Here is a 20,280-nt window from a genome sequence, read left to right on the forward strand (position 1 = left end):
TAAGAGAGGTAAAAGAATGTTCGGCCAGCTGAAATTTAGACAAAGGCATCTTTCAGCACCTAGGAAAAATTAAGAGGTGCAGGAGAGTTTGTCTAGTAGGACTTTAGACAACGATATCTTGCAGCGCCTAAGAGGAATGAAAGGAGGTGCAAGAGAGTTTCGGCCAGTTGCATTTTAGAAAAAGACATGTTTCACTGAGTGGCAAATATGAGAAGAGGTGGAAGATTGTTAGGCTAGTTGAGATTAAGAGAAAGACACAGTTCAGCTCGTAAGAAAAAATAAGAGTTACAACAAAGTTGAGCAAACTGCGCTGCAGACAAACAAGTCCTCCAGCGTGACAGAAAATCTAAAAGGTTCAGGACAGTGGGGCTTGTTAGCCACCGTGGTAGCTCAGTGGCTATGGTGTTGGACTGATGAGCACGAGGTCGCGGGATCGAAGCGTGTTTAAATTGCGCATACGGACATGGAAGTCTCGTGGCAAATTATGCATTCTTTCAATCAACACAAACTATTCCTTCTTTGCTGCTAAAGCGTTCTCCATCCGTATATTATTTATGCAGGGATGGCTCTTGCCGTTTCCTTGATACGAAGAATGGCTTCAAAGCCTTGCGGTTGTGCTCCACCTGGTGGCTTTCCGAGGTAAGCATGTCATTTATGCGTCTTGTTAAACTGCTTTTCGGACCTTTTCTTTAGGGTCAAACCTGTCAAACGGACCCACATCTGGGAACTTCTGCGGACCTTTAAATTTTTGCACATTTTTTAAAAAGCGCGCTATGACCGGCGTGCAAAACGTCAGAGAAATTTTTATGAGAGCAAATTAGTTACTCATATACGTTCGGTTACCGAGACACAGAATGCTGCAAACTTATGAAAGCCGGACGGCCTCGTAGTTTCAGGGCAACATGCGCGAAAACCTATGGCCGGCGACAACAAAATGTGTTACGTAGAGTATTGCACACTGTTCGAGTGAGGAGGACAATATCGAACCGAAACGATGAAGATGCATAAAAGGTCCCACTGCATGAAAATAGACTGCGTTTGTTGGCTCTGTTGCAGTGAAGATAATATGGTGTACTATACGCACCAGCTCACACAACCAAGCGCACTACCAGACGTCCTGTCTGGGTTACTGTCATCGTCACGTCAAGCCGCCCTTCTCCCATGAGGTGCGAAATCTCTCGAAATGCCTGCGTAGATTTGCTTCAAATTTCAAACACGGCTTGCCCTGCGGACATGCATTTCGTTGGCGATCTACTAAAGGGTTTGACAACGGGCTCAGAGATTGACAACGACGAACGCACGAACTTGTCGAAGCAGATGAAAGAAGACGACACGTAAGGGGAGACGACAAACAGCTGCTTATGAGAGCATGTATACTCGCCTAGGGGCGCAGTTGCAAACCCTTTGGCCAATTATTGCAAAAAAAATGTGGTTCTAAAGCTCATGTTGAGAAATCCACTTTCCTGTACAACGCCACGCAGGGCAACGGGCCCGTGTGATGAGCAATGTCTTTCAAGTACGCGGTAACACATGGATCGTGTGCCTTCAGTATAATTACAGTGTAGCGAATTATGCTACTTATGGAACGTTTACTCTCTCGTTGCCTTCAAGACCGACGTTGTCGGGGCGCCCTATGATTTTGTGGTGAGGTTTGAGTTTAGTGGGGAGCAGGTCCCTTATGTTTTTGGGAACCAAGCCTTTCGTGAAGACCTTACAGGTGTCACGAGATTCTTAGGTCAAGGATTCATTGTCAACTTCTTGCAGTCGAATGGCGTTGGCACTAGCTACCACTTCCGCTTTGGCCGTACAGTGATGATTTGATTGCTCGGAATGAGGCCTAAGTTGCGATCGACCTCTTTGCAGATAAGTCATCTTTTGCTGGATAATTATGCCGCGTCTACGCACATGACGTCGGGATTGTCCTTGTGCATGTTTCTGTGCGCCTTGACTCTGGCCTCTCTTTTGTCCAGGTGTCTGGTGGGATGCATGTTCTTTGGAATAGGTGCAATAGAGATTTGTTTTCTAATGAGGTGAAGTAGCTCCTCTGAACTTTTTAACATATGCTGGATGGTGCGGGCAGCCCGCTCTCTTGAGGATTGCCTTTGAAGTATGGGTCCCGCTGAGGGGCTCGTGTTGAGAGAGGAGTACCGCAGCTTTTAGCTGAGCATACCCCTAAGGGCAGGAGTACGTTTGTGGCCAACGTGTTTGCTAAGGGCACGATCAGCTTTGCTGGCATTTCTCAGAATGTCTTCGGCTTTGTCCTCTTCCGCTTGCTTGTGTTGTATTACGGAAGGCTGTAGGTGAATCTGCTTAGTGCGTCGACTACACTAAGGGTGTCTTCTTCCCTCATGGTTGTCCTGTGTTTTGTTATCCTATTCATCATTCGGGCAACCTGCTTCGTGATTGTGTTTAGCGTGTCTAGAATGTCTGGCGCATCCATTGCTCTTGATCCAGAAATCCAGGATCGGTATCATATCCGCATCCTTGACTGCGTGCACATCCTTGTGGATATTGATGGGACCACTGCATTTGTACTGTTGGTTGTGGATGCGTATCACTTATGACTTCTGTGGCGCGCACAGTATCCCGCTGCTTGTGGCGTAGGTGGACACTCCATATGCTGCTTGTTGAGGAGTGGCCTCCTTATACTCGAGAGAGTTACAGCTCGCAAAGACAGTGCTATCGTCAGCGTAAAGTATGCAGCCTAGATCTTCTATTTTTTCCAGGTCTCTGAATAGTGTGTTCATGGCTGGGTTGAATGGAAGTGTTCAGAGAATAGAGCTTGAGGTGTAGCGTTGTTGGGAATAGCCAGAGGGTCTGATCTGGTTGTATGCGGGCATATAGTCACTGGATCTGACATAGTCGTAGATCCACTCTCCGCAGTTTGTCACGTTCAGCTCGCTGAGAACATCTTCGCGTGACAGATTGCCGAAGGCACTTTCAGGTCTAGGGCTAGCATGACGTTTTCGCCTCCTCTAGAATTTTTTTCTTTGTGAGTATGTAATCCTGCGCTAATTTTTAAGGCTAGATCTTTATGTGGCTCGTGGGTCGAAAAATCCGTCGTCCGGTCTTGTTATAAATTGACCGTTCGCCCTTATCACACTAAAATTCAATGGCACAAACATTGATACGAGTGGAACCTACTACCATTGCTGGGAGTTGGACACTCGACCTTTGCTGGGGGTCGAACCTGCGACCTTTCGTGTTGAGGAAGGCAAAGTTTATTAAGGCACTCGAATTGACGACCTTTGGTGGAAGTCGAACCTTCAACCTTATGCTGGACCGAAATTAAATAGTACGAAAATATATGGTGCCACTATGGATGGTCGAACCCACTTTCTTTGTTCTTAATTAAAGCAAGGTGATTATGCCACGCTTAAGTAAGATGAGGTAATTAAGGCACTCGAACACATGACCTTTGATTGGAGCCAAGTCTACGACCTTTGGCCTTAATTACGGCAGCGTTAATTAAGTTACAGTTAACTAAGGTATTCCTAATTCAGGCGCAAGAACTCTTGACCTCTTTGTGAGAAAACAAGTGGAATTAAGGACCCGTTCGAATGAGAATGTCAATTAATTTAATGAATGTTTCATGATCTTGCCGGCTTTTGCCTTCATGCTCTTTAGTGTACGGTAAAGTGACTGTCAACTTTTTTTGCCGAAGACACAGAAAGAGATGACAGGACGGCTGCTGGGGCTCTTGTATAGCACCTGTTCCCTGATGAGCATGGAGGCATTCCTTGGGGTGAGGCCTGGCCTGGACCCGAACATGGTTGCGGGAAAGTAGTGGTGGCGTTCTAGGTGAACTTCTAGTCTAGCGGTTATCACGCTTTCGAACAGTTTACCCGGACAGGACCTAAGGAACATTGATCTAAGTGCTTCTAATGTGGTTGCTTTGGCTGGTTCAAGCATGGTGATTATACTAGCCTTTCTCCAGCTGTCAGCGAACTGACCACAGCTCCAGCAGTTCTCGTCGACCAGGTGGGTTGCATCTTCCAGGGCTCCATGTCTGAGGCTTTTTATGAGAGAATTTGGTATCTTTCCCTAGCACGGCACGGTGTTCTTCCAGGCCGCTTAATCTGCCTGGAAGACTTTTTGCAGCCTAATCGCTGCGTCTAGCTTGGAGTTTAGTTAGCCCATCGATGGTTTCTTGCATCGATGCATGTTGTTCGGCCCAATGTACTTATCCTTAAATTTATCAATGATCTCCATATTACTAGCTTCGAAGAAGTGTCTTATCTTGTGTAGTGTTATGCAAGTCTCGTTCACGGTTTTGCCCAGATATAGCATCCATCTGAGGATATTGAATTTTTTTGTGAGGCTGAGAGTGCCTATGAGGAAGTCACAGAATTTTAACCAGTTATCTTCGGTCAGTTTGGATGCGTATAAGCTGGCTTTTTGTGAGAGCTCGGCGATTCGCTTGTATAGCTTCTTGTTTAACCTTAGTGATGTCCATCTTTTCAGCATAGCCCTTCTGGCCTCCCACATGTGTCGGAGGTAAGAATCTACCACTGGTGTTTCGCCAGAGTGCTTGGCCTGTTTAGTGACTGCTTCGTGCTTGCCGGGAATGGCTTCTGCGAGGTTACTAGTACTCTTGTTCTATCTTGATGTTCTAAAGAATGGTCTTCAATCGGTGAGATTCAGTTATGCCGGGACTGCTATCCTTATATTGGGTGCTTCCAGTAAGAGAATCAGGATGAGGTTCAGGGAAAACACGTGGAGCGCCGGAGACGGAAGTTCAAGACGATGAGCAAAACCAGAACAAAGTAAAAATGGGAGCCAACGTTTCGACAAGTGCACTCGTCTTTCTCAAGGCGATATATGCTTTCCTAGCATAGGTCGCCTTGAAATTGAGAAGTCCAGTGGCCGAAACATTGGCTCGCGCTTTTACCTTGTTCTCGTTTTGCTCATCACGATGAGGTTGTAGCTTCTGCGGTTCCCGTCTAGGGCCGACCAGCTCGCTTTCTTCACGTTTAGGCTGAAATTGAGGGCAGGGTTCGTGTGTGTGAAAATTGTGTTCCCCTTTCTTGTCGAGTGCATAATATCGTCTTGAAGGGTAAAGCCGAACTCCGTGGTGTCGTGGCCGAGGCGATTGTTTTTAGGGCTGTCCTGTGCGTAGCCCCAAGTGCCACAGGGGACGTTGAAGACACCTAACAGCCTCACGCAGCCTTTGGTTCCGGCCATGTATTTGACATTTTTTAGGAATCCTCGGGTTCTTCTTTGTTATTGGTGGGCTATATATTGGTTGAGCGGAAACTCATCTCACTCCTGACCTGAGGCCAGCGAGTAGTCCGACACAGCTAAACCCTGCGCACGCACGTACCAGCGGTCGTCTTGAAGGACTGGTGCACACAGCACGGTCTGCTGATTCTATCAGGACGATGCACCAAACATCTACTGCTGCATTTACCGCGCCGACGCAGATCCTTCTGCGTCACCAGCAGCTACCCAATTTGTTCTACGGACAAAGGCGGTTAAGGACGTCGAAAATTGGCTTCACCACTTCGAAAGGGTCGCCAAAATCTGCGGTTGGTATGAAGAGAGCAAATTTCATAATGGGTACTTTGCTCTAGGGGAGTATGTAAACACGTAGTTCGAGAACCAGGAGGCGGCACTTACAACGGGAAAGGAATTTCGTTGGCAGTTAGTCGCTGCATACGCCAGAACACACAGAAAGGAGGGAGCGGAGTTTCGATTCAGACGAGAATTCAAGCTCGTAATCAGTGCGTCACCACGCATACTTGAGACATGACTCGGCTCTTCAGGCCTGCAGAGGCTTCAATGCCCGAATACAAAAAAGTACGACGCTTCATGTGCGGTCTAAAGGATATATTTTGCGGCATTATCCGTACCCCACAGAATACGCTTGGGAGTGGCAGTACAACCTAAACGTGACAGCACTTTCAAAAGGCGTTCCGAAGGTGACACTGGGAAGCGATGTCAGTAACCTGAGAGAATTGATAAGAGCTCTCATAAGAGAAAATGTCCAGAAAATGCAGGTGGGTGAGACCTGTTATGATTGGGGGTTCAATCCCATCGCTCGTGATCCGTTGTCAAGATTGGAGTTGGGCACGAATAAGAAGGTAGCTGGCCCATGCCGTTGTCCAACTTATCCGCGCTGAGGACGTTGATGAAGGGAAGGACTGCTTCTCATCGAGAACGAGGAATATGGATTTATTTACAGTATTTATATCAGTCTAACATGACTGCTTGAGAAAGTACATCAGTCTAACATGACTGCTTGAGAGGGAGTCCTGATCAGCCGCACAACAGCGGTTTATAAACACTAGGTCCTCCCCCGATACCCAGGTGACGGAAACGGCCGTCCAAGCACCGTACGCCAGTTGACCAGGCACCGTAGGGGAGATGAGGCACCGTAGGAGAAACGACGAGGCACCGTAGGGGAGTTGACGAGGCACCGTAGGGGAGACGACCCAGCACCGTAGGGGCATTTATTCCCCGAGCTGCAGCGGGCCCGATGGCTGCCCATTGTCTGGCGTCTTGGTCGGCGCGTGGAAAGGAGTCTCAGTAGACGTTCCCGCGGGCTCAGTAACAATAGTTGGTCCGCCGAGCCCGTTTAGTCACAATGGCAACTTCGTCAAACTCGGCTTCAGCGACGGAGGGTCGAGGACGCACGTATACTTGTTCACACACAGTCGACTTAGTCACGCCGTGGCTAGAGGTTTGCGGCGGCGCTCCAGGAAAGTTGCCGCCACTGTCGCAGCTGGGCGGCAGAAATTGCACTGCAGCTGGCCGTTCTTAACAGCCCTCAGTCGCGCGGCATTCTTTGTCCGGTATGGTGCGAGACGACATCAGGCAGGTCATCCATGCTCCTGAAAAGCTATGGGGCGCCGCTGCTGCAGGCGCAAGTTTGGATGAGTTATGTGGAAGCCGTACGAATTCCGCCGCTGTAGAGCGCCTCAAATGTCGTGCGCATCGAGGAACAGACGGAAGTAGGGTTCAGGTGCTACAATCAACCGTTCATCAACGAGTCCATTCCTAGAAAGAGTGATGTCAGGCGTGCTTCTGATCACAGCCACCCCTGTTTTCATTGCGGCGAAGCCGGCCATATCTACAGGAACTGTGCTTACAATCGCGTGGGTCGCCCTGGGTTCTCCCCCGAATGCACCTTGGTCACAACTTGGTGAGTGCCCGCTGCATATTGAGAGCGTGCTCGCAAGTGGTCACAATTCATCCGAACAGCGTGGGTCCCCTGCTCCATCACGATACCAGCCTCCAATTCCTGTCTTCCCTCGAAACGCCCCTAAGCGCTGTTCACCCGGCCAGCAAGCCTGGAAAAGTGAGTTCAGTGACTTCCGGAGATAAGGCCTACTGACGCCGAGTGTACCATTGTGAAGAAATTGACTACAGCGACGGCACCATACCGACGTTCAAACACACCGAGGGGATCCAAGGCACGTACTAACATGGGATATACCAGTAAGCATAGAAGACGAAGACGTCATCGCTTTAGTCAGCACTGGCTTGGACATCTCGCTTATGAGCAGCGAACTTGCCGCTAACTTCAAAACATTTTACACGCAGTGGACTCGGCGCATGTACCAGCCTATGTCGAATCACTATGTTTAAGTTCTCCGTGTAGTGTTTGCTCCTCTTTCGAGGGAGTGATCTGATTATATCTATCATTTGGGGAAATTGTAGTTTACGCGGCAGTTAATGAGTTGGATACTAACTTAGCTGCCTTGGGTTTGTAGTCGACTTGGGTGTAGTATCCTATGAGTCTGACTGGCTTGATCCCTGCTTCCAGAATGAAGATGAAGCCGGAAGGTATGAGTGCACTATTGATGTAGTTCAGCAGTGCTGCAGATTTCTTTTCAGAGGCTTGCCAGTTGCACTGCCATACCTGTAGTCAATGTTTTGTGCCTTGAAGATTTTGAGCCGTGGTGGTTCTTGTTAGGTCTATCACGCTACTACCCAATTTGGGGTTCTTGAACACCGGACTTCTCCATCTCGCCAGCCCTCGCTTCTTCCTGAATGAAATGACCACTTTCCACCTCGCAGTGGTGTTAAAATCTTCTGAGGACTCGGCATTCTGCGTATCTTCAAACTGCAAATGCACGCGTTCGGCCGATTTCACCTGCAGTGGGTGTCACACGGTGCGTTCCGCCGCAACGCTCCACAGTGGCTCCAGTGCTTTTCTATGGACTTCCCGGCCTAGGGATACAGTGTGGCCGGCGTGGTCGCCGCTTCCGAACTTTAATGACTCAGTAAAAAGTGAAAACTCCATTCGCAGCTCTAAACTTCGTATTCTCGTGAAGTTTGTGAATAGTTCTTTCCCATCGCTGAATCTGAAATAAACCGCAGGTAACGAACACTGTTTGCGGAGCCAACGCGACTCGCGTCCACTCGCGCTGGCAGCCAGCAGCGTCTCCAGCACGCCTCTTGTAATGTGTACTGTCACGGCCGCTCGAGCAATATTTAGCGGCCGTGGTATTGTTAGCACTGCCTCGTATCTGCCGGAAACATATCGTTTGCTTATAACTTGCGGAACTATAAGTTTCAATGCGCACTGCAGTGAGCACCATGATCCAATGTGGCACCGTCGTCAAAAAGCAGTTCCAAAAGTGTCCGAACAATACTGGGGCACGTCGTTTTTTTTTATTTCGTCCCCACTTGTTTTCTGTGTCACGTTCTCATCTGGCGCTCAATCATTTACACGCATAAAGTGTGGCAGGGCACCGACGTGAAACTATCATACGAGGCGCATCATCCTGCTTAGTACACAAGATTTTGATTATAGAGACAAAAGGTAGCTAATCATGAGAACTATTTATTTTCGCTCCGTTGTTACATCCGAGCTAAAATGCTTGTGTGGGATAGCAAAGTGCGTGAATGGATTCGTGACCTCTTTCGGTGAATAGACCAGAGAATAAATTCATGACCTCTTTGATTTCAGGTGCCCATTGGAACTCTTCTGAATGCAGAAATAACAGCGTGTAATTACCCCCATTTTGTACTGAAGTATGCCTGTTCAGAAAATTTGACGCAGAAAGTGCAGGCGTATCCCATTTCACGTGTTTTTACCATACGATATTTTTGGATTTAGCTAATAAATCATATCTTCAGCTGTAGCTTAGACGCCACGTGTCACTGAAATTTATTACAGGGGAAACTATCCGCCGAGTTTGTAATCAGTCATTTCTGTTTTATCTTGGTAGGCTCTATATTGAGAGGAAATTGCAGAAGTTTTAGAGTAATTGCAATGTAGTTGGCTGTAATTAAAACGTTTTTGCATCATTGTTTCGGCTTGGCGCTTGCAGGAAGTGCTGCCTGCTTCTGGCATCGACGAGCTCATCCTGGGAATGGCGTCTCAAATTGCCGAGAAAGAAGACCACATCCTGTGCTCGGACGTAAGGGGTGAGCGGTTCTACGATTCGTGGGCATTGTGAAACCCAAACGTTCTCCGAAAAGAAAACGACGTTATGAGTTCAACAGTACAAACGGAACACACGAAGAACAGGAATAAGCCACGTGATCTTTCTCCCGTATATTAGACAGACAGTGGTATAATGAATGCTAAATATACAGACTACGAGCGTCCAGAGTTGAGCACTTTGCATTTTGAACGTGTCCACGAAAGAAAAGGGAGGTTAAACCGAGGGAAATTAACCAGAGGTAGTTCAGGTTGGCTACCCTGCACGGAGGCACTGAGTAGGGGGATGAAAAAAGAAAGAGAGCAGAAGGAGAGAGAGGGGTAGATGAGCCAGCCCAAGCAAACCTTGTACGCTATAGAGTGGTAGCGGGCTGACTATCATGAAGGCCCGTAGACCGCAGCAACCTTAGTAGCCCAAATAAGCCTTCTGCACGGAGTTTCTTTGGGACACTCTCAATAATTATAAAATGCGCAGTGGAGACATTGAAAAAAGTAGCACGGAGTATTTTTTTTTCGGCCTGTGTATTCAGGCAGCACTTTTTCAGTCTCTTTTACGAGCAAGAGGCATTGTTGTAACAAGAGACCTAGGTGTAAAGATGTCTGTTGTTAGCGTAAGTCTACAGATCACCCCTCGTGCATATAAACCGGCAGCAGGAGATGTACATGCTGCAGCAACTAGGGTGTGTAGACAGTACGCTTTGAGATCAAATCGCGTACAAATCGCACAGGGCAAGAAGCGAATCGAGTTAGCGTACATTTATTCTTTAACAGTATTCGCGTAATCAACTGGTATTCTCATTATGGAGCTTGACATTCGAGTCCATTCGCAATTTTGTACGTTTGTGATATTACAAACTGAAGCAAACTGCGGCGCTATACGGTAAAGCTATTCCAAATTTTTCTATTCCACTTCTGGAGTAGCCCTCCATGACTGGTATACAAATTATTGGAGCACCCCCACTTTTCCTCTCACGCTACTGGCATCGCCCAGTGTTTTGTTGGCATCCGTTGCAAAGAAGCTGAAAGCGGGCAACGGTGGAGGAATATGACACATTTCCTCTACTCTTCCTGTGTGTTGTGAGCCTTATTGTCAAATATTGGACGCTGCTTGCGCTGACTCAGTTTGCGTGGACATGTTTATCAATTTTTACTCCATTGGCGTGTCTTGTAAGGCACAGATGAACTGTAATAGATGGACACAGAATACACACTGGTAGTTTTAATCGCCATTGTTTTCTCTACATTGTTGCCAACTGCGTGTGCAGACATATATGAGCAACGGGGAACTACATTCTCCTTATGTGGTTGCGACTTACGTGGTTGCGACTGGCTGTACAGACGTGGACAGGTATGGAGAATGCGGAATTACATCCCTGTTCGAATGTGTCTCTGCGGCTTTCCCTTTCAGGGTAAGTACAAGTGAGCGTAACGAAATGTCGTGCGAATTCGCGATAGAATGGAGGCCACATTGAAGGTGCCACTAGATATATAGCTATTAGCGCACCTGGCTACATTTAATACCAAGACTCGTCTAGTCTGCTTGCCTCTTTCTGTGTGAGTGTTTATCAAGTCCGCGCTGCAAACATGAATGTGAGCTCTGGCTACATACTTTGCAGATTGCAGTTTTCTCTTGCAATGTAACGTAGCCAACATTTGCAGCCACACACGTAACCAATAGTCTTCTGGTCATAATGCTGTTCGTGTCGACGAATGTAGCCTGCAGCGGTGCTGTATGATGCAAGCAAATGTGCCTCAAAGCCTCTCCTTGAATCATAGAAATTGGCGTAGACCTCTCTCTTCACGCCATTAATTTGTCTCGCAGACAAGCTGTTCGGGCCTGTGGAGTTTACGCGTCGTGACCTTGCGGCATTGGACATTATGCGGGGCCGGGACAACGGTCTTCCAGACTACAACACCGTACGCCGTCACCTGGGTTTGCCAGCGGTCACCAATTGGACACAGATCAACGAGAAGCTCGCGCGCACAAACCCGGAGGCGAGTAGACGTTGCTTCTGACAGCTCTGAAACCGTGCGAATACTGATGTGCTCACAGCGGTCATGCGCACTGTCCCTTTGGAACTCATTCGTCGCACATTCGCCATGTGTGAAGGAAAATTAAGCCCGAAGTTATCTTGCGCTATTCCGCAGAGTGGGTACATCAAGACTCACGTGACTGTGAGGACGGTCTACCGGCAATCCTGTAACAGTTTTAGATAGTTCAAAAGGCATCGTGAGTGTCGTTAAGTGCGCTAATCTCGCGTTGCAGGCACTGTCATTTAATTTATTTGCAGACGCACCTTACAAACCCGCGTAGCGAACAGCACATCAAGAGCAACATGTGAGGCGATGTAACGGCACGCCACAGGTAACAGCGGTCTGGTGAGGACTTCTTAGTAGAGATGAACCCGTCCGCTTTTTACAATGCAAAATGCTTCCGTTCGCTTGTACAGTACAGAGTGGCAAAAAAGAAGAGGTGTTACACTTAAAATGCGTAGTATCATGGTAGGACCTTTATTTCGACGGCAGGTATTGCCTGCTCGGATACCTAAGTTTCCGGTATTGACCGGTATTAAAAGATAGTCGGCCGCTTCGGAGCTTAAAGCCACAGCCAGCAGTAAAGCTCTGTATTTGATATGAACTCTGAACAATGTTACCTAATTAAATCGTAACTTTCTATGGGAGAAATGTTCCGACTTCTTCGTCATGGCTGCAAAAAAAAAGACAAGGAAAAGATAGTCCTTCAGCTTTATTAGCCGCCGATTTCATAGTTACTCTTTAAGAACCTGGCACTATTAGCTAGACACTGTACGCCCGCTATTGCTAACGTAAGCACGACTCCTCGCCCGCAGCTCTTCGACAAGCTTCGCATGCTGTACCGCGACCAACTGGACAAGGTGGACCTGTTCGTGGGTGGCATGCTGGAGTCTGACGAAGGTCGCCCCGGCCCGCTTTTTCGCAAAATTATCCGGGAGCAGTTCGAACGCCTCCGGGATGCCGATCGCTTCTGGTTTGAGAACTGGCAAAATGGGTGCGTTATCTTTCGTTTTTCTTGCGAAGCGTGTCGTCTAGATTTACACGGTATACTGAGGAAATGATCCATGACGAGTGAGCCCATGCGAGCATGCGCTTTCGTACGTAGTCATGCGCGCACTATGCAAAACGCACGGCTAGTCTGGCAGGTTCAAGTTGTAAATTGCGTCGAAAATTACGCCATGCGGGCATGAAGGCAACGAATGTATCGAAGCTTGACCGAAGCTGAAGCTATCCGAGCGAAGACAGAAGCTATCGAAGCTGACTATGAGCCGAATACAGGTATTAAAACGATAGCTATTTTTGGCTTTGCTGCTACTATGTTTCTAGCTCTTTATAAGTGTTTGCGTGTCAATCTGGGTAACTAGATAAGCGCTGGCCGCTGTCCTGGCGAACAGACAGTGTGGGATACTGGGTATGTTCCCGAATAGACAATTTGCGGCCGTCTTGCCTAGTGGACAACTTGGGTCTATGTACGTGAAGTTCGGCGCTGCTGATGTAATATTGGGATGTGCGAATTCGTAATCTGCCCCCCGTAATAGATGTGGCAGGTAACACAAGCAGCATAAAGCCCTGGCTCTATTCAATCGATAGTGCAAGTGCATCCTCAAGCGACATTTCCGCATCGACCCAGGCAGCTTGACGAATAGCCATTGCAATGAAATTATGACCAAGATACCAGGGATGCCTACAGAGGAGTGCCAGAACAAGAGGGCCAACGTAGCAGGCTCTCTCAGGACGGACCAGCGCGCCGTGTTTGCGCGGCGAGCATGCGCCGGCCACCTTTAATTCATTCATTTTTCGTTTTTTTTTTGCATTGCCGACCCAGAGCGCGGACCTTTAGCGCCTGCGCGTAGCTGCATCGCTGGGCGTTACAACCTCTTCCTCCATTCTGTGTCCACACTTTTCAAGCACTTCTGCGCTTTAGCTGGCCACTTATTTTCACGCATGTTGCCGAGTCTTTCTGCAAAACTAATTTTGCTCTGTGCTTCTGTGACCTCAAGGAGGCCTAATCCATGTCACCCTGCACCGTCTTCTTGATGGTTTTACCGTGGGATCCCAAAGCCAACCCGCGTACCGATCTATTGTTAACTCTCAACCCCGACAAGATATCCGATTTCAAGCTTAGAATCGCATTTGCGCACGTTAGCACTGTCATCATTAGTGGTTTTCAGATTCCACGCGCCACCTCATACTTATCGTGGTCCTACAGTGCACATGCGTTTCATTATTGCAGCAATTCGCTTCCCCTTTATCCTCAGGTTCTCTTGGTAGGTGCTGGAGTAGGTGTTTCCTTCGTTTATGTATACGCCGAGGTATTTAATTTTATATTGCTTGACTATCGGTATGACTTCCTGTTGAATTGGCAACACGCAATTACTCGTATTTCCTTATAGATCATTATCCCCGATTTTTTCTTGCTCAATTTGAGGACTAGATTTGTCGCTGCGTTGCCACAGCATTTGACAAGTGTCTTTAAATCACTTGTACTGTCCGCTGGTAGCAATATGTTGTCCGCAGCATAACGAAATCCTAATTCGCTGTTTTCCAGTCGCCTTTCTAGGCCCTCAGCATAAAGTGTGTACGACAAGGCGGACATCTTTGCTTCATTTCTTCCCCGCAGGGGCGTCTGCGTCAGCAGACGTTTGGTGTATTGCGACACCACGTACCCGAGCACAAGAGGGTCGGACCCTCCCGCGTGTAGCCGTGCGCGGCTTAGCCGTGCCTGGGGAAAGGGGGATCCTGGGGGTTGAGCCGATGCTGGGTGTTTGGACCTTTAAGGCCCCCCGGCGGAGGCAACACACCCCTTTGGCCTCTGCTTCACATAGACGGCACCTCCAGACTGACCCACATGGAGGAAACCGGCAGTCGCCTTTTCCTGTCTCTCTCTACCCTCATCTTCGTCTTTCTCTTCCCCTTTTCATCTTTCCTGTATTCTCATCTTTTCCATTCACTTCGAGTTTTCTTGGCGGCAAGGGTTAACCTGGTGTGGCTGTCCTACCTTGGGTATACCATATTGGGTTATATTAACGGCATACTGCTGGCGCTGTGCAGACTTGTTTACATGTTCTGCCACGTCCCCTTGTTGGGCTCCGTGGTGGGTGGCAGACGCCGTTGCCGAACAACTTACTTTTTTCCATGGGATCCTCGAACCCGTTTTCACCCGATCGTGCCTCGAAAAGGGTACGCACCGACGCAACGTCGCTATTCATTCCGAAAAACAAAGAAACTTTCCCGAAATTCCACGTACTTCACTGTGAACAGTTATCTACTAAAGCTAGAGTAATTTCACCATTTCTTGTCGCCAAGTGCCTAAAAGAGACCATTGGAGCTGGTTACAAAGTAACAAAGATGGCAAGTGGGGATTTGCTCCTCGAACTAAAGGACAAGGAACAATATACAACAGACTTTCACACCTCGTAGCATTTGGTAACATCCCTGTTTCTGTCAGCGCACATCGAACTATGAACACAGTCAAAGGCGTAGTTTCCGATGAAGACCTAATGGCACTGAATGAAGAAGAACTCCTGGATGGATGAAAGGACCAAGGCGTAATCCATGTGCAGCGCATCAAAATCAGACGGAATGACAACGAAATCCCAACGAAGCATTTAATACTCACTTTCAGTTCAACTACTCTACCCGAAACACTTGAAACCGGCTATGTAAAACTGCATGTTCGACCCTATATTCCTAACCCGCGACGTTGCTTCAAATGTCAGAGATTTGGTCACGCATCCCAGAGCTGCCGAGGACAGCTTATGTGCGCAAAGTGCGGCGCAACCGGTCACTCTGGTGACGACTGCAATAATGATGAGGTACATTGTGCGAACGGCGACGGCAGTCACCCTGCGTACTCCAGAGCTTGTCCAGCCTGGAAGAGAGAAAAAGAAATAATTACAGTAAAATTTAAGGAGAACATAACATTCCGTGAAGCACGACAAAGGGTCTCTTCGTTATTTTCACTGAAAACATCTTTCGCTGAAGTGGTGCAACGGGGGGCGGCACCACAACGACCTCTGGCGGCAGCCCGGACCACGCCTAGCGTGCCGAGGCTAACGCCACCCGCCCCTACGGTGGGAGCAGCCAACGCTGCCCTGCCATCTCTCAAAGTGTCCACACCAGTGGCCTCTTCAAGCTCCGGCAGCAGCCAGGGCACTGCAGAGGCCACAGGGGTCCTGTCGACCTCCGGTCCCGTGGGGACGAAGACTCCGTCGCTTGAGACGAATTCTACGCGACGCACACATCGCTCTCTGGAGGGGGTGTCCCTTGTCTCGCAAGAGGCCATGGACACCAGTTCAAGCCAAACGGCGCAGGTAGCGCCGAAGGAGCGGCGAGGTTCTCTTGACCGCTCCAAAAAGGACAAAACACCAATTACAGGGCCTAACAAAGGCCCTGTAAAGTAATGTCATTCTCCTCTCTCTTGAGACACACAGCACAATTTTTTTTAAACATGGATGACATCATACAGTGGAATATCAGAGGATTATTAAGAAACCTACAAGACATTCAAGAAATTCTCTGTAAGTTTAAACCTAAAGTGCTGTGTGTGCAAGAAACCCACCTAACTTCCAAGCACACTAACTTCCTTCGACAATACATGACTTTCCGGAAAGACCGCGAGGATGCTGTCGCATCCTCTGGCGGTGTAGCTATCATTGCTGATAGAAGTGTAGCGTGTCAGCATTTGAGGCTCCAAACGGCCCTTGAGGCCGTGGCCGTTCGAGCCGTACTTTTAAATAAACTCATTACCATCTGCTCTTTGTACATACCACCACATTATCAGCTTCACAGACGCGACTTAGAATCATTAATAGATGAGCTCCCGGAGCCCTATATGATTCTCGGTGATTTTAATGCACACACTAGTTTGTGGGGCGATTCACGCTGTGATGCGCGAGGTCGCGTCATTGAACAGGTGCTTTTTTCCTCCGGAACATGTCTCTTGAACACGAAGGAGCCCACATATTTTAACCTAGCCAACAAGTCATACTCTGCCATAGATCTTAGCATTTTATCGCCGACGTTTTTACCCTATTTTAAATGGAATGTGCTTAACAACCCGTATGGGAGTGACCACTTCCCAATAATCCTAACTACGCCGAAACAAGATCAACTTCCCCCGCAGGTCCCTCGGTGGAAGGTTGACTCAGCCGATTGGGAACAGTACCGAACTCTTACACACATGACCTGGTCTGAGATGTCCGGTATAACCATAGATGACGCTGTTGCATATTTTACAGCTTTTATACTGGATGCCGCCTGTAAATATATTACACAAACGAACGGCATGGGTTCCAAGCGGCGTGTTCCCTGGTGGAACGATGCATGCAGGCAAGCACGGAGGAACCAGAACAAAGCGTGGGCGATATTTCGCGATTCTCCAACAGCTGAAAACCTGGAAAACTTTAAACATGTCAAATCCCAGGCAAGGAGAACGCGTCGGCAAGCAAGACGAGAGAGTTGGGCAAACTTTATATCAAGCATCAACTCCCATACAGATGAGAGAAAAGTCTGGAATAGAGTGAAGAAAGTTAATGGGCAACAAACGTATTCCTTACCTCTAGTAAATAGCCACGGAGAAAGCCTTGAAGATCAAGCCAACTTTCTTGGAGCACATTTTGAATACATATCGAGCTCCTCACACTACTCCGAAACCTTCCTAAAGTACAAAACGCAAATAGAACAGCAAAAGTTAGAAACAAAATCTGCTAAAAGTGCGGCGTACAATGAACCATTCTGCATAGCAGAACTGCAGGCAGCACTTAACTGTTGTAATACATCCGCCCCAGGTTCAGACTGCGTAATATATGAGATGTTAAAACAACTACCATCCGAAACACAGAAAACCCTCCTTTACCTTTACAACGTTATATGGTTTTCAGGCGAGATCCCCTCTGTTTGGAAGGAGGCCAATGTAATTCCAATTCTAAAGCAAGGAAAGGATCCTTCCTCTGTATCAAGCTACAGACCCATAGCATTAACAAGTTGCCTCTGCAAAGTTTTCGAAAAAATGATTAACTGTCGCCTACTACACTTTCTCGAATCAAACAATTTGCTCGACCCATAGCAGTGCGGGTTTCGGGAGGGTCGATCTACCAGTGACCAGCTTATACGCATCGAGGCACGTATCCGTGAAGCTTTTGTCCATAAGCAGTTTTTCTTATCTGTATTCCTTGATATGGAGAAAGCTTATGATACTACGTGGCGGTTTGGGATATTGAGAGACCTCTCACACTTAGGTATACGTGGTAATATGTTCAATGTTATCAAAAGTTATCTGGCTAATCGCACATTCCGTGTTCCAGTGGGCAATGTTTTGTCACGGAAATTTGCACAGGAGACTGGAGTGCCGCAGGGCGGGATGCTCAGCTGCACGCTATTTATAGTAAAAATGAATTCTCTCCGTCTACACATACCGCATAACATCTTTTATTCAACATATGTTGACGATGTGCAGATAGGATTTCAGTCAAGTTCTCTCGCAATCTGTGAGCGACAGGTCCAGCTTGGTCTTAACAAGGTCTCCAAATGGGCTGATGAGAACGGGTTCAGACTAAACCCACAAAAAAGCACCTGTGTCGTTTTCTCTAGAAAAAGAGGCCTGCATCCTGATCCTGAAATTGTGTTGCATGATGCGCGTCTGCCTGTAAACAGGGAACATAAATTTCTAGGCATAATTTTAGACGCGAAATTAACTTTTATACAGCACATAAAGCATCTTAAAAACAAATCTATGAAAACAATGAATATCTTAAAGGTTCTCTCACGCACAACCTGGGGCAGTGATAGAAAATGCCTCATAAACTTGTATAAAAGCCTTATACGCACACGACTAGACTATGGAGCCATAGTTTACCAGTCGGCTACTCCAACTGCTCTAAAGATGCTAGACCCTGTCCACCACTTAGGAATTCGCCTGTCCACAGGCACCTTTAGAACAAGCCCAGTGGAAAGCCTGTACGTTGAATCGGATGAGTGGTCTCTTAATCTGCAGAGAACATACTCGTCTTTCATGTATTTTCTGAGAGTGAACGCAAACAGTGAGCACCCCGCGTATTCCACTATAAATGATTTGTACAGTTCTCAACATTTTCGCAACCGACCCACAGTCGCACAACCTTTTTCACTGCGTGTTAGAGACACAGCTGAAGAAACAAGGTTTCCCCTGCTTGAATACCACCTTATGTCCCCTGCTATACGGTCCTCACCGTGGCAGTGGCAACAAATAGAGTGTGATACATCCTTCATAACTGTTACAAAGCGCGCTCCTCTCGCGCATATACGAAACTACTTCCTGGAATTACAACACAAATACTCCTGTCCGGAATTCTTTGCAGACGCATCAAAGTGTAATTCTGGCGTATCTTACGCAGCAGTTGGTCCATCCTTTTCGGATACCGGTGTTCTGCACACGAGCACAAGTATCTTTACAGCAGAGGCCTACGCCATATTGGCTGCCGTTAAACACATTAAAGAACTAAATATCCCAAAGGCAGTTATATATACAGACTCTTTGAGCGTCGTAAACGCATTGAAAACTGTGAAGAAATATCAAAATCCTATAATTGTATCTCTCTATTCAGCATTATGCACCGCCTATGCGTCCAGGCAGCATATCGTATTATGCTGGGTGCCGGGGCACCGCGAGATTGAAGGAAACGTGTTGGCTGACCAGCTAGCCACATCCGTCCACACGAACGCTGCAGACACTTCCACGACTGTCCCTGTAATGGACCTCAAGCCCTCAATAAGAAAAAAAGCTAAGGGCTTTCTGGCAGCGCATGTGGGACAAACAAACAGAAAATAAACTACATGTTATCAAGCCGTATCTTGGTAACTGGCCGCCGGTAGCAAAGAACCGCCGCACGGAAGTAACACTTTGCAGGCTTAGAATAGGACACACATACAGTACACACGCATACCTCTTGTCAGGTGGTGATCCACCCACGTGTGATAAATGTGGTGAGCCACTTACCGTGGTTCACATCCTGATGCAATGCAGAGAATTAGATGCAAATAGGGAAAAGCATTTCCCGTTACCTCACCGGCAACAAATTCCACTTCATCCCCAAATGATTATAGGTATGGAACCTCTCTTTAAACATCAATCACTGTTTCAATTTTTAAAAGCTGTACATAGTTTTCATATTATAGCCCCAGGAAATCCGTAGCACAGCCTCTTAACAGAGGTTTCTGCTGCGGTAGCTGCATTAAAAGAAAGCACCTGCCTCCCAGCCTTTGGGCTCAAAGGCTTTAAGGAGACATATGTGCTATTTCCATATTCATGCATTTTAGCCCCATGATCACTTGTCACTGGTACTATACCCAGAGACCACTCCACATATCACTGTTATAATTTTATACCTATATATCGTTTTATGCTCCTACAATAGCGATTAATTTTAGGCCACTTTACAGCCATGTTACACCCCATCATCGTGACTCACCAATCAGCGCTTAACACATCATTATCAGTCATGGCGCTCTTTGGCCACACCTGGCCCTTGCGCCACTAAACAACACACATCCTTAAGCATAGACGCTGCGGATGAATATTTTACGGTTTTTCTCCTTGACACCTACTCCAAATGTATCCCCTGTAACAAGTGGATTGTCCACAAAACGCCGTCTTCCGTGGTGGAACGATGAGTGTCGAATAGCGCGAAAGAAGAAAAACAAGGCATGGGGTTTACTTCGGGATTCTCCGACAGCAGAAAGTCTAGTCAATTTCAAGCAGGTCAAATCCCAGGGTCGGAGAACGCGGCGACAAGCTAGAAGAGAGACTTGGAGAAAGTATATATCGGGCATTAACTCATACACTGATGAAACAAAGGTTTGGAATAGAGTGAATA

General features: G+C 47.5%; 1 protein-coding gene across 1 annotated transcript in view; it reads left to right on the forward strand.

Moving 5' to 3' along the window:
- The window catches only part of Duox (dual oxidase), a 248,511-nt gene that overhangs the window by 64,094 nt on the left and 164,137 nt on the right, over nt 1-20,280 (forward strand). Inside the window, exons 8-11 of the mRNA XM_050186612.2 lie at nt 561-639; nt 9,282-9,378; nt 11,217-11,389; nt 12,244-12,422. Coding sequence (XP_050042569.2) covers nt 561-639; nt 9,282-9,378; nt 11,217-11,389; nt 12,244-12,422 — 528 coding nt within the window. The remainder of the gene's footprint in view (nt 1-560; nt 640-9,281; nt 9,379-11,216; nt 11,390-12,243; nt 12,423-20,280) is intronic.

Source organism: Dermacentor andersoni, chromosome 2, assembly GCF_023375885.2.
Source record: "Dermacentor andersoni chromosome 2, qqDerAnde1_hic_scaffold, whole genome shotgun sequence".
NCBI classification, from domain to species: Eukaryota; Metazoa; Arthropoda; class Arachnida; order Ixodida; family Ixodidae; genus Dermacentor; species Dermacentor andersoni.